Source organism: Zonotrichia albicollis, chromosome 15, assembly GCF_047830755.1.
Source record: "Zonotrichia albicollis isolate bZonAlb1 chromosome 15, bZonAlb1.hap1, whole genome shotgun sequence".
In the NCBI taxonomy this organism is placed as follows: domain Eukaryota; kingdom Metazoa; phylum Chordata; class Aves; order Passeriformes; family Passerellidae; genus Zonotrichia; species Zonotrichia albicollis.
In genome coordinates, this window is record NC_133833.1 from 17,408,449 (window position 1) to 17,421,502 (window position 13,054).

Sequence of the window (13,054 nt, forward strand, 5' to 3'; positions counted from 1 at the left end):
TTGAGAGGCACCTTCATGGCTTCTCATGCCATGACAATAGAGCTAAATGTGCAAGGTGGCTTCTTTGAATGACATTTAGTCTATTGAAATACCTGCAGGCAGAGGTCTGAAACTGCTTTGTGAGCCTGCTCCTTGGGATCAGCTGTGAGGGGCTGAGGGCAGGCCTGAGCTCGGTGCTGTGTCCCAGTGGGAGCAGCCCCACAGGCTCACGTGCAGAGCAGGCACTGCCAGAGGCCCTGGAGATCTCAGCTGCCCTGCAGCCACCTTTGTCAAGGTGCTGTAAACATCAGCTGGTGCTGACCTTCCCCTTGGACCCCTTGGTTTAGTCACTCTGGGGAATTTCTTTCCTGAAGCCCGTGGGATTTGCCCCTGGCAGCTGTGATGGGGATGCTGGGGGAGTGTGGGGCTTTGGGGGCAGCTGGCCGGGCAGGGGCTGAGCTCGGGGCCCTGTTGGGCCCATGGCCCCCAGCAGCAGCAGCAGCAGCAGCAGCAGCCGCAGGGCCCAAAGCCCCGTGCCCCCTGCCCAGCACAGGCTGCCCTGACCCTGCAGCTGTCACACGAGTGGGTGCCAATGGCCGCTGGCAGCAGCAGGAGTGCGGGCAGGGTGAGGATGCCCTGGCTTGGCTTTTGTCTCTGGAACAATGTGGGCTCAGGGCAGTGCAGAGCAGGCTGGGAAGCAGAGCCCAGGGCCTTTGGAGGCTGCAAGGCTTAAAGATCAGCCCCTGCAGCAGCCCAGATGCAGGTGGCCCAGTTGCCAAGGCTGTGGTGGCCTTGAGAGCGTGCAGGTGCATTTTGGATGTCTGTGGCCTGCTGGCGGCTCTGGGCCCAGGAGTGCCTGTGGCTGCAGCGGGAAGGGTGGCTGAAGGTTTGCTGCCTGCTTTGGTGGCATGGCTGCAGGGGCAGTGCTGTGAGAGCCCCCTGTGTGAGAGCTGGTGAGAGAGAGCTGAGCTCTTGGGGACAGCGCTGTGCCCCAGGCCAGGAAGAGCAGCAGTGCCCAGTGCCAGGAGTGGTGTCAGTGGGAGCCCCTGTGCACAGGGACCCCCAGCCCCGGGGTGGCCGTGCCAGCACCCCCAGGGACCTCCAGCCCCGGGAACGCGGAACAAGTGGAACCCACAAGTGTGCAAAGGCTGCCGTGCCCAAAGGAATGGCCAAGAGTAGTCAGGTTTTAAAACGAAACAGGATTTATTTGCCGAAGATCGGCAAATCTAGGATTTACAGAATATGTGTCATTATAACAAATGTTATAACAACAACAACAACAACAATGTACAGAACGTATTTACATGGGGTCCGATGGGCTAACAATCTTCAAAACGTATTTACAGAGATCTTCAAACGTAGTGAACATATTTACAGGAATCTTCAAAACTTTCAAACGTATTTACAGAAATCCTCGAAACTTTCAAACATATTTACAAAGACGTGGCATCTGTGCCAACATATGCATGAGTCCTGGAAGAAAGGAAGCAGCAGAGCTGGACTCAGCCGGCAGCACTGGGCCCAGCAGGGCTGGGAGCTGGGCCCCAGGGGCTGGGCCGGGGCTGGCAGGGCTGGCGTGGCCCCAGGCAAGCGCAGGGCAGGCCGGGGCTGGTGCTTGTGGCAGCACAATCCAGGCCCCCTGCGGGCACCGTGTCCCTGAGCGGGGCCATCCAGCCCAGCCCCAGCCTGGCGTCAGGGGACCCAGTGTGTGTGTGGGCAGGGCGTGGCAAGCATCTGCCTGTCTTACCTGTGGGGCTCCAGATTCACCCAAGGACCATGGGCTCCTCCTCATCCTCCACGTCAACTTCCATCTCCTCGGTGTTATCCTCCGCATCCACCTCCATCTCTTCGATCGTGTCCTCCTCGTCTACTTCCATGTCCTCAACAGGGGAGGACATGGAAGTAGAGGAGGAGTCCACCTCCATCATTTCTTCCTCCTCCAGAGCCTGGTCCACTTTCATCTCTTCCACGGTGTCTCTGTCAGCCTGCAAAGGGGCAGCACAATCTCCCAGTGGGCTTCCTGTCCCACCCCATCCATTCCCACACGGCTGCAGCCTGCCCAAGCCGGGTGCCCCCTGCCTGGCATGGCACTGTACCTCCACGGGCACAGCAGAGCACATCCTGCTGGGATTGGTGCTCCAGAACAGGTGGCAGAAATAGCCCAGGCAGCAGCAGCAGCTCAGCGCTGAGGGTCAGAGCGCAGGGTGAGCAGCAACTGACCCTTGGGAGGCGGTGAAGTGTCTGCTGTGCTCGTTTCCAGGTGCTGGATGTTCCACCTGGAACCCTGTGGGAGCTGTGATGTCACTGAAGTTTCAGGGCCCCTGCGCAGTGGGAGATGGGGATGGCAGAATGATCAAATCCTTGAATGGTTTGGCTTGGAAGGGACCCTGAAGATGATGTGGTTCCAAGCTGAGCAAGCTCCCAGCACAGCAGGTTGCTGCGGCCCCTTTCCCACCTGGCCTTGGATGTTGCTGGGGATGGGGCATCCACAGCATTTCTGCACTGGCCCCTGTGTCAGGGACAGGCACCCTGAGAGTAAAGGACTTCTTCCCATCATCAAATCTCTTCCATCTCTTGCAGTTTGATCGCATTCTCCCTTGTCCTGTCACTACAGTTCCTGACCAAGAGTCCTTGCTCACTTCTCTGTAGTCCCTTCCCTCACTGGAAAGGTTCTGAGGTCTCCTGTGACTCTCTGTACAATGTTCATAAGCTGAAATCTGCAAGTTGAAGCTTGTAGGCCCTCTGCAGTTATATAGTGGCTCTGGGGTGGTTCCTCAATTGCAACACGAAATTCTGAGGTATCAATTCATCAGCTGTTTTTATTGTGGTGGGATCTTAGAATTTGGGTCAGCAGAGCCCTATATTGTCAGGGGGAGGTGTGTGTGAGCCTGACACAGAATCCAGCACTCAGACTAATCTTTTGTTGTGTATGGTAGGTTATTTCATTCCTTTCCTCCTGCCCTTAGCCATTGCTAGAATGTCACAGTGAAAATAGAATTGCGGCCGTTTTTCACTCATTACATGTTCTTGTTTGTTTTGTTTCTTCTGCAAGGCTGGGCAAGGTTGATCTCGATGCAAATTCATTCACATCTGAGGAGCTTAAAAAGGCCTTGGCTAAAATGAAGGAAAGTGAGAAGGCAGAAAGGAAGGTAAGTTTCCCATTTCTAAAGCAATGCACATTTCAGGGATCTGAAAACACCCTGTTACTCTCTGCTGAAACACAATGGTTAAAATGATTGCTTGGAAAACACTGTGCAAACTAATTTTGTGGTGAATATGGACCTGAAATACCTTTATTAACCTGTTAGTGATATTGTTCCCTGACTTTTCTGTATGACTCGAAGATTTTGTGAGTGGTTTGGGTTGGATAGGACCTTAAAGCTGATCCAGTCCCACCCCTGCCATGGGCAGGGACACTTTCTACTATCTCAGGGTGCTCCAAGCCCCATTCAAGCTGGCCTTCGACACTTCCAGGGATCCAGGGGCAGCCACAGCTGCTCTGAACAATGTAATTTTTCTGTTTCACTGCAGCTCAATTCACAAAAATGTCTGCAGACCCCAAAGGGAACTGGATTGCAGCTGACGGTATTTACAGAGGGTATTTCCCTTTACTCTCCTTGCTTTGGGTTTCCAACCTTGTGCTCTGGATAGCAAAACCCAAGTGGCCATGGTGAAGCAGGGGCTGACGTTTCCTTACACAAGCTCCAAGTTGTCCATTTAGTTACAAAACAACCCACAACCCGAAGTAAATAGGTGGGAAGATGTGTGACTCATCAGGTGCATCAGAGCCTCTTTCCCTTCTCCCCCTCAGCAGTATTTCTTTAACCCTCACTCCTCCTGCTGCCTTGGTCTTGGCTCACTCAAACAAAAACTGAAAGAGGGGCCAAGGCTCTAAAGTTCTGGTGTCACAGAAAGGCTTTTTCTTCCCTTATGTGGCAGCACGGCATGATTTCATTTGCTGGAGATTATTTCCATAGCAGCATTGCTGATTGATTGCAGGGCTGCTGAAAAGGGCTGCTGGAAATGAGGATCATTGAAATGCAAAAATTAGTGATACTCTATTAGGTGAAAATAAGCCATATTTTAAAACCCCCTGTTAGAATAGCTTTTGTCCCAGCAACTGGGCTAAAAGCAGCTACATCTAATGGACCTAAAGTATTCCATTTGCAGTCACTCCTGCAGAGAGCAAATCCATCCCTGAAGGCTCAGTGTCAGAGGAAATGGAGTTACACTGAGCCTCTCTGTGCTCCGGCAGAGGCAGCTCGGGGAGGGATGGGTTGGGTGTGGTACCTCTGGTAATTTATCATTCCATTGACACAGCTTTCACCTCCATTGCTCACTTGGTTTTCCTCCAGCCCTCTCTGATCCCTCATGGGGAGCAGGACAGTGCAAACCCTCCAGCTGAGGCTCACTCCGCATACAAACACATCTTGGCATTTGTGACAAATGCCTTCCAAAAGGGGCTTTCTGCCTTTCTCCTGTCCTTGGGGCAGCCCAGCTCCAGCATGGCCTCTCTGCTGCTTCTGTCCCCTGCAGCAGCAGGCTCTGTCCCCAGTGCCACCAGTGCTGATGTTCCTGCACCTCTGGGGCTCTCTGAGATCTCCGACAGAGCCTTTCCTCCTCACCACGTTTTGTGTCGGCTCTCTGTTCAGGGCAGCCCTTGGGGTGCTGTTACTGCGAGGGAGATGAGCTCAGGACAGGCTGTGTGCTGGCCAAGCCCCATGGCACAGCATGTCAGCTGCCCCCAGCTTATCACTGCTCCTTCTGCCTCCCTTTCTGACAGCTTCTGTCCTAACACCTCTCCCTAGGAGATAGACCCTTCCTGGAATTTGCTCAATGCTTGGAATGGCGAAACCATCTTTGTCTGTGTCTGAGAACTCCTTGGAGTCCCTGGGCACGTTGGGCTGGATGGGACCTCTGGAGCTCTCCAGCCCCATGTCCGGTTCCTGAGAGGTTCAGCTGTAAGATCAGGGAGATGCCTCAGGGCTTTTTGCAGCCAGGTTTTGAGAAGATCCACTTGCAGGCAAGCAGAGAACAGCAGTACTGCTGCCTGTGGGTTTGATGTTGAGCTGGATGGAAATGGGATGTAGAAATAGTGCACAAATGCTGTAGAGATGTAGAAGTGGTGCACAAAGCCTTACTGTTCACTCATATTGTGGGTATATCAGAGCTAACTGGGTTCCTGGGCTTCTCAGAAGGACCCTGCCCCTGCACCTCTGATGTACAGCAATAAATCCATTGGCACAGACAGCCAGGTTCCCTTTGTGAATTTTGGGGCTGGCATTCCTTTCTGTGTCTGTCTTGTCTCTCTTCATCTCCTATCTTCACATCTGGTTTTTCCTCCTTTTGTTTCCAAGGCCCGAGAGGAAGAGGTGAGGAAGAAGTTCCGGCCCATAGAGCAGCTGAAGGAGGAGTTTGAAAAGCTGAACATGAAGATAGAAACAGATTATGAAATTATGGTTAAATTAATCAGCAAATTCAACAGCTCTGCCTCCACGCTGGATGAGAAAGTCGCGGCGCTTTATGATCTCGAATATTATGTTCACCAGGTAACAAGAATGCCTCAGTAACTACCGTGTAAAATCCAGGGGATACGGTGTCATAAACGGGGCTTTATTTTTCTTATCAGTATCAGGTAATACAAATTGCTTAATTACCATAATCCTGGGACAATAACAGACAGCAGAGGACTAGTGCAGGCTTATTTTATATCCAGGTTGGAATTAATCATCGCTTGTGCCAGGAGCCAGCAGTATCCTGGTGGTTGCCTGATTTGTTGTCTGTTCTCAGGCTGGTTTTCTTATCCTCTCTTTTTCCTCTTTTATCTCCTTAATGTTACAAAATGGGGTTTTAGCTGCCATTTTTGGGTAAGTAGAGTGGTGGTTGCTCAGAAAATAATTATTTTCTCTCTGCTTCCATGGAAAGCTGCCGTGGTTGATGGTAGGTGCCCTTATATCAGTTCACAGAGAACGTCTTTGTACCAGGAAAGGTGACAGCCACCCAAAACCCCCTATTTTGTCTTGGTGTGAGTAAGCAGTGGCAAGCAGAGCCTCGCTGTGCTAATTAGCTCTGTGTGAGGGTGAACATATTTCCTGGCATCTCGCTTCCTCGGGTTTGTGCTCACACTTTTCCCCCCTCTCTCTGATCTCTCTTGCTCTGCTTTCAGCTCACACATTCCTACCTCCCCTTGGATGCAGCTGCAGGCACAGAGCTCTGCTCCCCTGGGCTCGGTGCCTGCCTTGGTGCCACCCCTGGGAGGGTGTCTGGGCATCCAGCCTCTGCTCTGCCGTGTGGGAAGGGACTTGGCTTCTCCCTCCCCAGTGACTGGGGAGAGTCTGGAGTGCACTGGGAGAGTTTCCAGCGGCACTTTGTCATTTCAGAGGGTGAATAGGACAACTCTTGGGAGGTGCCAGTGCAAGCCCTTTCACTGGAACAGCACTTGTTGAACCAAATGTGGTATTTGGGGGCAGGTAGCTGAAGTGTTGCTGCTGTGAGAGAGAGAGTCCATGTGCCAGCTGATACAAGTGTTATTTCCAGGGCTCTTTGTCTTGAATTTCCACTCTGAATTGTCATTGTGGGCATGCAGAGGCTTCCTTGCTGTTTGTTCTCCCTGCTTTTGTGTCACTGACGGCATCTGTGTGACTCAGAGAATAACTGTGAACAATGGGCACCCAAAGAGCTTCATATTTGTACTCAGGGCTAATCTTGCCTGATTAAGGGTGCCAGAGCATCAGGCCATTGTGCTAAAAAGCAACCCCCAAATGCCCTGGCATGCCTTGAATTCCAGCATAGCTGGTCTGGACTATTCCAGCAGAAAATCCCTGCAGCACAGGATGGGGCAAACAATTTCAGAATGGCAGAGGAGCAGGGACTGGAGCATCAAAGGGAAGCACATGCAGCATCAAAGGGGTCAGAGAGGGGGAATGGCAGGAGGCTGGCAGGAGCACAGGGGCTCCTTTGTGCGCCGATCACAGCGCTGCTCTGTGCCCGCGCTGTCGGGGCAGATGGCTGGGCAGCACCTTCTCGTCAGGCAGGAAGCTGATAAGAAATATGACTTGTCTCTAAGCCAGCATGGCTTTTCCTCCTCTTTCTTCTTCCAGTCAGTTGAATGCGTCCAGAGCATTATCTCTGCTTGGGACTGACTTTAGCAGCAGTGGCTTAATGTAATTACTGAACAGCAGCCAAAGGACGCTGGTGCCGCATAACCCTGGAAGGGCTGAACTGCCAGCACTCCTCTGCAGCGAGTCACAGCCCTGCTGTGGGAGCAGGGGATCCTTGCAGGTGTGGGTGGCCCAGGACAGGTGTAGGGCCACTTTGCAGGTCCCACCTTCGCCAGCCTCCGTCAGAGCAGTACCATGCCATGCCGTGGCTTTTCAGAACTGTTCAGCTCCTGGCCATCCTGCTGCTGTCTCCGGGGCATGGAATGCCCTGTGGAGTGGAAAATGCCATGCCCTGGAGGGCGTGCAAGCAAAGGCTGCTCCCTGCCCTGTGCCATGGTCACCCTGGAGCAGTGGGTGCAGGGCAGCTCGTGCCTCAGAGCACGCTGTGGGAGCCATGGCTGGTGCCCAGCCCGGGGAGATGCTCTCTCCTGCCTTTGAAGAGTCAGCCCAAGGGCTCTGCCTTTGCTCAGCTTTTGGTTGCCAGCTCTGGTTTGCTTCTCCTCTGCCACGATTCAGCTTGGCATGTTCAGGAGCCCGTCTTGGAGAAGGAGTAGGAGGGTTTGGCTTGCTGGGTTATCTGTAACGCATAAAACCCAAATGCAAATGTGAAGAGGGCAGAGCGTAACTCATAAACAGCATTCACGGTGCTTGCACAGCAGTGTGTGGAGCCAAGACCCGTTCTCAGGCATTGCAGGCTCTTTCTCTCAATTATTTACTCTGCTTATCTTCTCCTCTCCTCTGCTCTGACATGCTACACCATCTCTCTCTGCTAATTTCCTCTCCATCGTGTGCAGTTGACATGCTGCTTTCCCTCGCTCTTGTTTTCTAACATTTTCTCTCTCACCTTCCCTCCCTATTTTCTTTCTCCTCCAATTCAAACCTGCTCCCTGAATAACTTGCTGTCATATTTGCTCTTCTCCCATCCCTCCCCTCGCCTGCTTTGCCTGTGTACTTTACTCAAGAGCTCTTTTGATCTTTGGTTTTTCTTCTGTGCTGATTTCAGTGGACTGAAGTGAGGTAGGAGCTGCTGCCTTGCAGCATCCACAGCTCCCCAGAGAGGTTAATACCTTCAAGTTGTTAAGTTTGGGGATTTTGTTAGTTTTAGAACTGGAGCTCTCACAACAGACTCTGGTTAAAAAAGATAAACACATCTTCAGAATAAGCTTTACAGCACAACAGCACAATTTACATTCTGCTGTTGTGGTGTCTCACTGACGCTGGGGCAGCACAAAGGACTCTGGTGCTGCTGAGGTTACAGCAGGGGCTGGTGTTACCACACCAGCTGCTGGATGCAAATTCCTGCCTGTCCATACATTCCCTCTCATGCAGAAGTCAATGTCTGATTCCAGCACTAAACCAGTTTTTACAGAGGCTGAGTAATAAAAGGACCCACTGGCAGCTGAAATTGGGTTGCTGCATAGATTTCTTTGTAGATAAAGATGGGTCTGCAGAAAAGTGAGAGCTCTGGCAGGCCTGGTTTATAGGGACAGTTAAAAGAACAGCATCTGAAAGGATACAAAAGATGCTGCAAATCCTGAATCAGCCCCAGCAGACCTGCAGAGAGCAGCTTTGCAGAGGGACAGGTGGGTATTGTCCCACTGGGGAGCAGAGATGAGCTGGAGCTCCCTAGGTCCTGCTTTGGTTGGTAACGACAGACCCGTAGGACACAAAGCTTCTTCCTTCTCCTGGGTACCTGAAATATCTGACTTAGGGCCAATTTTGATGAAGGTACATGGTTGAGATAAATATAACACTGAGCATGAAGTCATTGACTAGAAGAGTGTCCCACATGCCCTGCATGGCTTGTGGTCCTGTCCCACCCCATCAGGGGGTTGGCTTGCCCTGCTGATAACTCATTTTTATATTCTGTTTCCATCTGCCAATGATTGCTGTTGTGTCCCTGTCTTTCAGAGAGATATGTCGAATTTCTAAACCTGATTTTTCTGTGCAGGCAGAAACTGATTTTTCTGTGCAGGCAGTTCTGAGCATTCATCAGATCCTCTTTTAAACTGAAAAAAAAATCATTGAATACCAAAATGCATCGATTTGACTTTGGACTGAATTTTGTACTTGAAGTAGTTTGTGCTGTTTCTCTAAATTTTGTCTGTGAGCACTCAGAGCCTTTTCTGATCTCCTCTCCAAGAGCAGATGCCCGCTGGGACTGTGCCTGGCTAGCCCCTGATCCACTTAGAGCCAGAGGCTGATGAATTCCCACTAATGTGCAAACTTTTCCCTACTGGCAGTTAATCCATTATTGTTTGCTTAGAATGTCATTGTGGGGCTGCTCCCTGGGGAAGCTCCTGGATGCCACCTCCAAGCTGGGACTGGCTTTTTCCTTCCTTGTCCATGGGAAGTTGTTGATGGAACTCATGGAGAACTCCCAGAACTGCCCATGCTCCTCGCTCCCATGCCCCCTGTTGGTGCTGACAGGCTCCTAAACATCCCTGACTCCTGGTGCTACAATTACAGCATCAATTAATTAACTTCATTTGCAAAACATGCAATTCCCTGGATCCCTAGTAAAGGCTTGCTCAGGGGAGAGCAAAGAGCTGGAGTTTTTTGACATCAGCAGATATATCGAGTTTTTGACAACCACCTGAATTGCCAAAATACGTGTCAAGAGCAGTTTTGATAGCTATAATCAAAGTATTTGAGTTTCCAGTGATGCCTTCTGAGTGTGACAATGTCCTCCCACGAGGACACTGTGCCTGGGCAGCTGTGACATCGCTGCTCGTGGGCAGGGCTGTGCTGAGCTCAGCCACAGCCATTCCCTCGGAATTTTTAATTCCTTGTAAAACTCCCTGCTGGTCAGAGCAGGAGGGAAGGGATGCTGTGGGTGTGAAGGGAGGTGTTCTGAGGCTTTGTGCTGATGGAAGCTGCTCTCTCCCAGGTGGACAATGCCAAGGATTTCCTGTCCATGGGTGGGCTCCGGCTGGTGATTGAGGGGCTGAACAGCAGCGAGGCCTCGCTGAAGGAACATGCTGCCTTCGTCCTGGGAGCTGCCCTGTCCAGGTGAGACCTGCCCTCGGCTGGGGTCTGTGCCTCTCTCCACCTCCCTTGGTTTATTTCTGATAACAGAGACCAAAAACTGTGTTGTGACACACCACAAAACTGTCTTGTCCCCTTCCTTGCCCTTCCAACACCCATTTCCCCTTCTCCTCAGTGTGTCCTTATCTTGCTATTGGACACATCCAGAAGTAATGTGGTGTCAAATCTATGATTGTTTCTTGGTTTCCCTGGGCTCCCTGTTTCTACAATGTCCAAGGGGGGAATTATTCTCCTTCTGTCCCGTTGACAGCTCTCTCTGGAGGAAGATGTGACAGAGGGTACAGTTCCAAGCACCCCAGTGAGCACCTTTGTCCTTCCTCATCCTTGCTCCTGGGCTGCTTCAAGATGGCAAGGTGCTGATTTGAGCAGCTCCCGTGGTCTTTAGACAGAGATCTGGGCCCCATGGACACGTGCCTCTGACATCAAAGGCGTGTTGATTAGATGTGGGGTCAGGAATAAGGGTCAGCAGCCAGAATCCAGAGGAGACTGACCTGCAGAATGTTTGAGGTTCAGGGGAAGGAGCCTGCTCTGCCTCATGCTGAGGCATCCTGTGTAGTGCTGGCTGCAGGAGGTATCCTGTGGGCTCCATGGGTTTTCCTGGTGCCCCCTTTTGATTTATGGGTTTTGGGGCTTTGCAGGGGATGTGTTGCTCATTCAGAGGTGCAGAGGCTTTAGAAATGCATTGGATGGACTCAAACTTCAGGATCACAAGTGCAGAGTGAAAATTGAAGGTCAGGACTGTTTTATCTGCATATTTCTACACCTAAAAATACAGTCACCTTCTCCAGCATCATAAATTATTTATGGCTTAGTCTAACACATGGTGCACAGACCTGCATTTACTTGGCAATCTCATATGCAATGCAGTTGGCCCTCAGCGTGCGTGGAGGGATGGGCCTCGTGGACAGGAGCAGGTACCCAGGTTTATACCAGGGAAGGATCCAGCTTCTGGTCTGAAACAGAGCCTGACTTAGGGATGACAGGAAGATACATGAGAAACAAAACCTGCTCTTCATATTCTGGTGTATCTTTGTCTCTGAAACAATACCAGAGTGGTTTGCTCAGGTTCTTTATGTAGACTCTTTCTGCATACAGAGAAGATCATGCAGAGGGTCTGGAAACATTTGCAGGTAACTTATGAAATGACAGGGACTGCTAAAGAGCTTCTTTCCAGATGTACCTGCCATGACGTGGCCAGGACTCCAAAAATTCATTGTCTCATGGTACCTGACAGTGTAGCAGCGGCCACGAGAGTCACAATTTTGTGTAGTGTTTCTTACTCAAGTGCAAAAATCTTCTTTGGAGAGAGCCTCTCATCTGATATGACAACATTAAACTGCTGCTTTGCAAACTTGTGGACCTTTTTTCTTTGAAGGACATTCTGGCAGATGGTAATTTGGAGTGGTTTGGATGATACATTGTCTGAGAGCTCTGCTCCAAAATGTGAGGGATATTATGCCTTGGTTTGAGTTTGCTTTTTTTCCCCTTGCTGTGCTTAAGCTTTCTCAGTAGACACCTACATGCCAACTTGTCTGCTGTGTGCTCACTTGTTTAATTCGTTTGTTCATACATTTTCTCAGCTTACTCCATGCTCTAGTTAAACTGTTGGGGGCATTTCAGGTACTTCACACAGCATTTTGTGTTTTTCTGAGGGCTTGTTTTTTATTTCCTTCCCTCATGGTTGTTCCTGAGAGCCTTAGAGAGGTGGTAGGGCTTTCCAGTAAATTCCCAGAGGTGTCACAGCTCGCTGGGCTGCAGGGACATGATCTGCTCTGTGCTTGTGTGCCTGGGGCTGTGTCAGATCCTGTGCTGGATGCTGAGCCCGGGAAGAGGCAATGGTCTGCTGCTCACCAAATGGGTCTGTGGCCGCCTCCCAGGTCTCTTCAGCCAGGCTGGCTCAGGCCAGTGGTTTCAAGCCAGGCAAACATTCCCAGAGGGAAATCAGGGCATGATGAGAGCAGCTCCAGCGCCTGGCACAGGAGGTCAGTAACTCCTGGCGCAGCTCAGTCTGGAAGAGGGAGTTTGGCCTTGTCTGTAGACAAGTGTTTAACACAGGAGGAAACCACTGGACACAGAGTGATTCCAGACATGCCTGGGACACATCCAGAACTTTTCAGCTCTCAGAAATACCCAGATCTTCTCCAGATTTGCACTGTCCTTAACTGTGCTCAGGTAGTCAAGCAGGTAAGGGAGGGAACAAACAGCTGCAGCCCCCAGGTCCTGCCTGCACATGGCCCTGCCAGGACCTGGCTCAGAGCTCTGGCTGTGCTGGGAGCCCATTGGAACAAAAAGGTTTTCCAGGGGATCAGCATCTTGAGCCAACAGGCCAGGGGGCTGGCCAAGACTTGGATCAGCAAAGGCAGCAGGAGGAGAAGGCACAACAGGGCCAGCTCAGGATTTCCCCTTCCTGATATTATCGCTGCTATTTATTTGGCTTAAAGCAGACTTGAAAAGCAGCCATAGCACAGCATGACTGGGACCTCAGGGCACAGGGTCCCAGGTCCAGCTGCCAGGGTCTGACCTCCTGGCATCCATCTGCCTCTGGGAGCCTCTGCCATAGGAGAGGCAGATATCTTCACTTGACAGGGAGGAAATCAAGGTTTCATCTCATGTTTCTCTTATATGTCCTTCACTTCAGGCATTTGGGTTTTAATTGCTGAGTCTGTGACCAAATCAAACATCATTCCATCTGGTGGAGTTCTCTGAGCAGTGCCCTTATTGCAAGTCTAAAACCTCATCACACTCTTACTGTTTTTAAGCCTTTAACAAAATGTTTTTCCATTCAGCAGTTTGCAAAAGTAAACTTCATTTGAACAATCCTCAAGTGCTCTGATTGCAAATAAAAGTTAAATGCACTAACAAAAATA

The 13,054-nt window shown here is 50.9% G+C and overlaps 1 protein-coding gene across 3 annotated transcripts in view; it reads left to right on the forward strand.

The window, feature by feature from the left end:
* The window catches only part of SIL1 (SIL1 nucleotide exchange factor), a 411,179-nt gene that overhangs the window by 369,198 nt on the left and 28,927 nt on the right, over positions 1-13,054 (forward strand). For all 3 annotated transcript variants that reach the window (XM_074552116.1, XM_074552117.1, XM_074552119.1), the window contains exons 5-7: positions 3,032-3,128; positions 5,337-5,528; positions 10,030-10,151. In XM_074552116.1, coding sequence (XP_074408217.1) covers positions 3,032-3,128; positions 5,337-5,528; positions 10,030-10,151 — 411 coding nt within the window. The remainder of the gene's footprint in view (positions 1-3,031; positions 3,129-5,336; positions 5,529-10,029; positions 10,152-13,054) is intronic.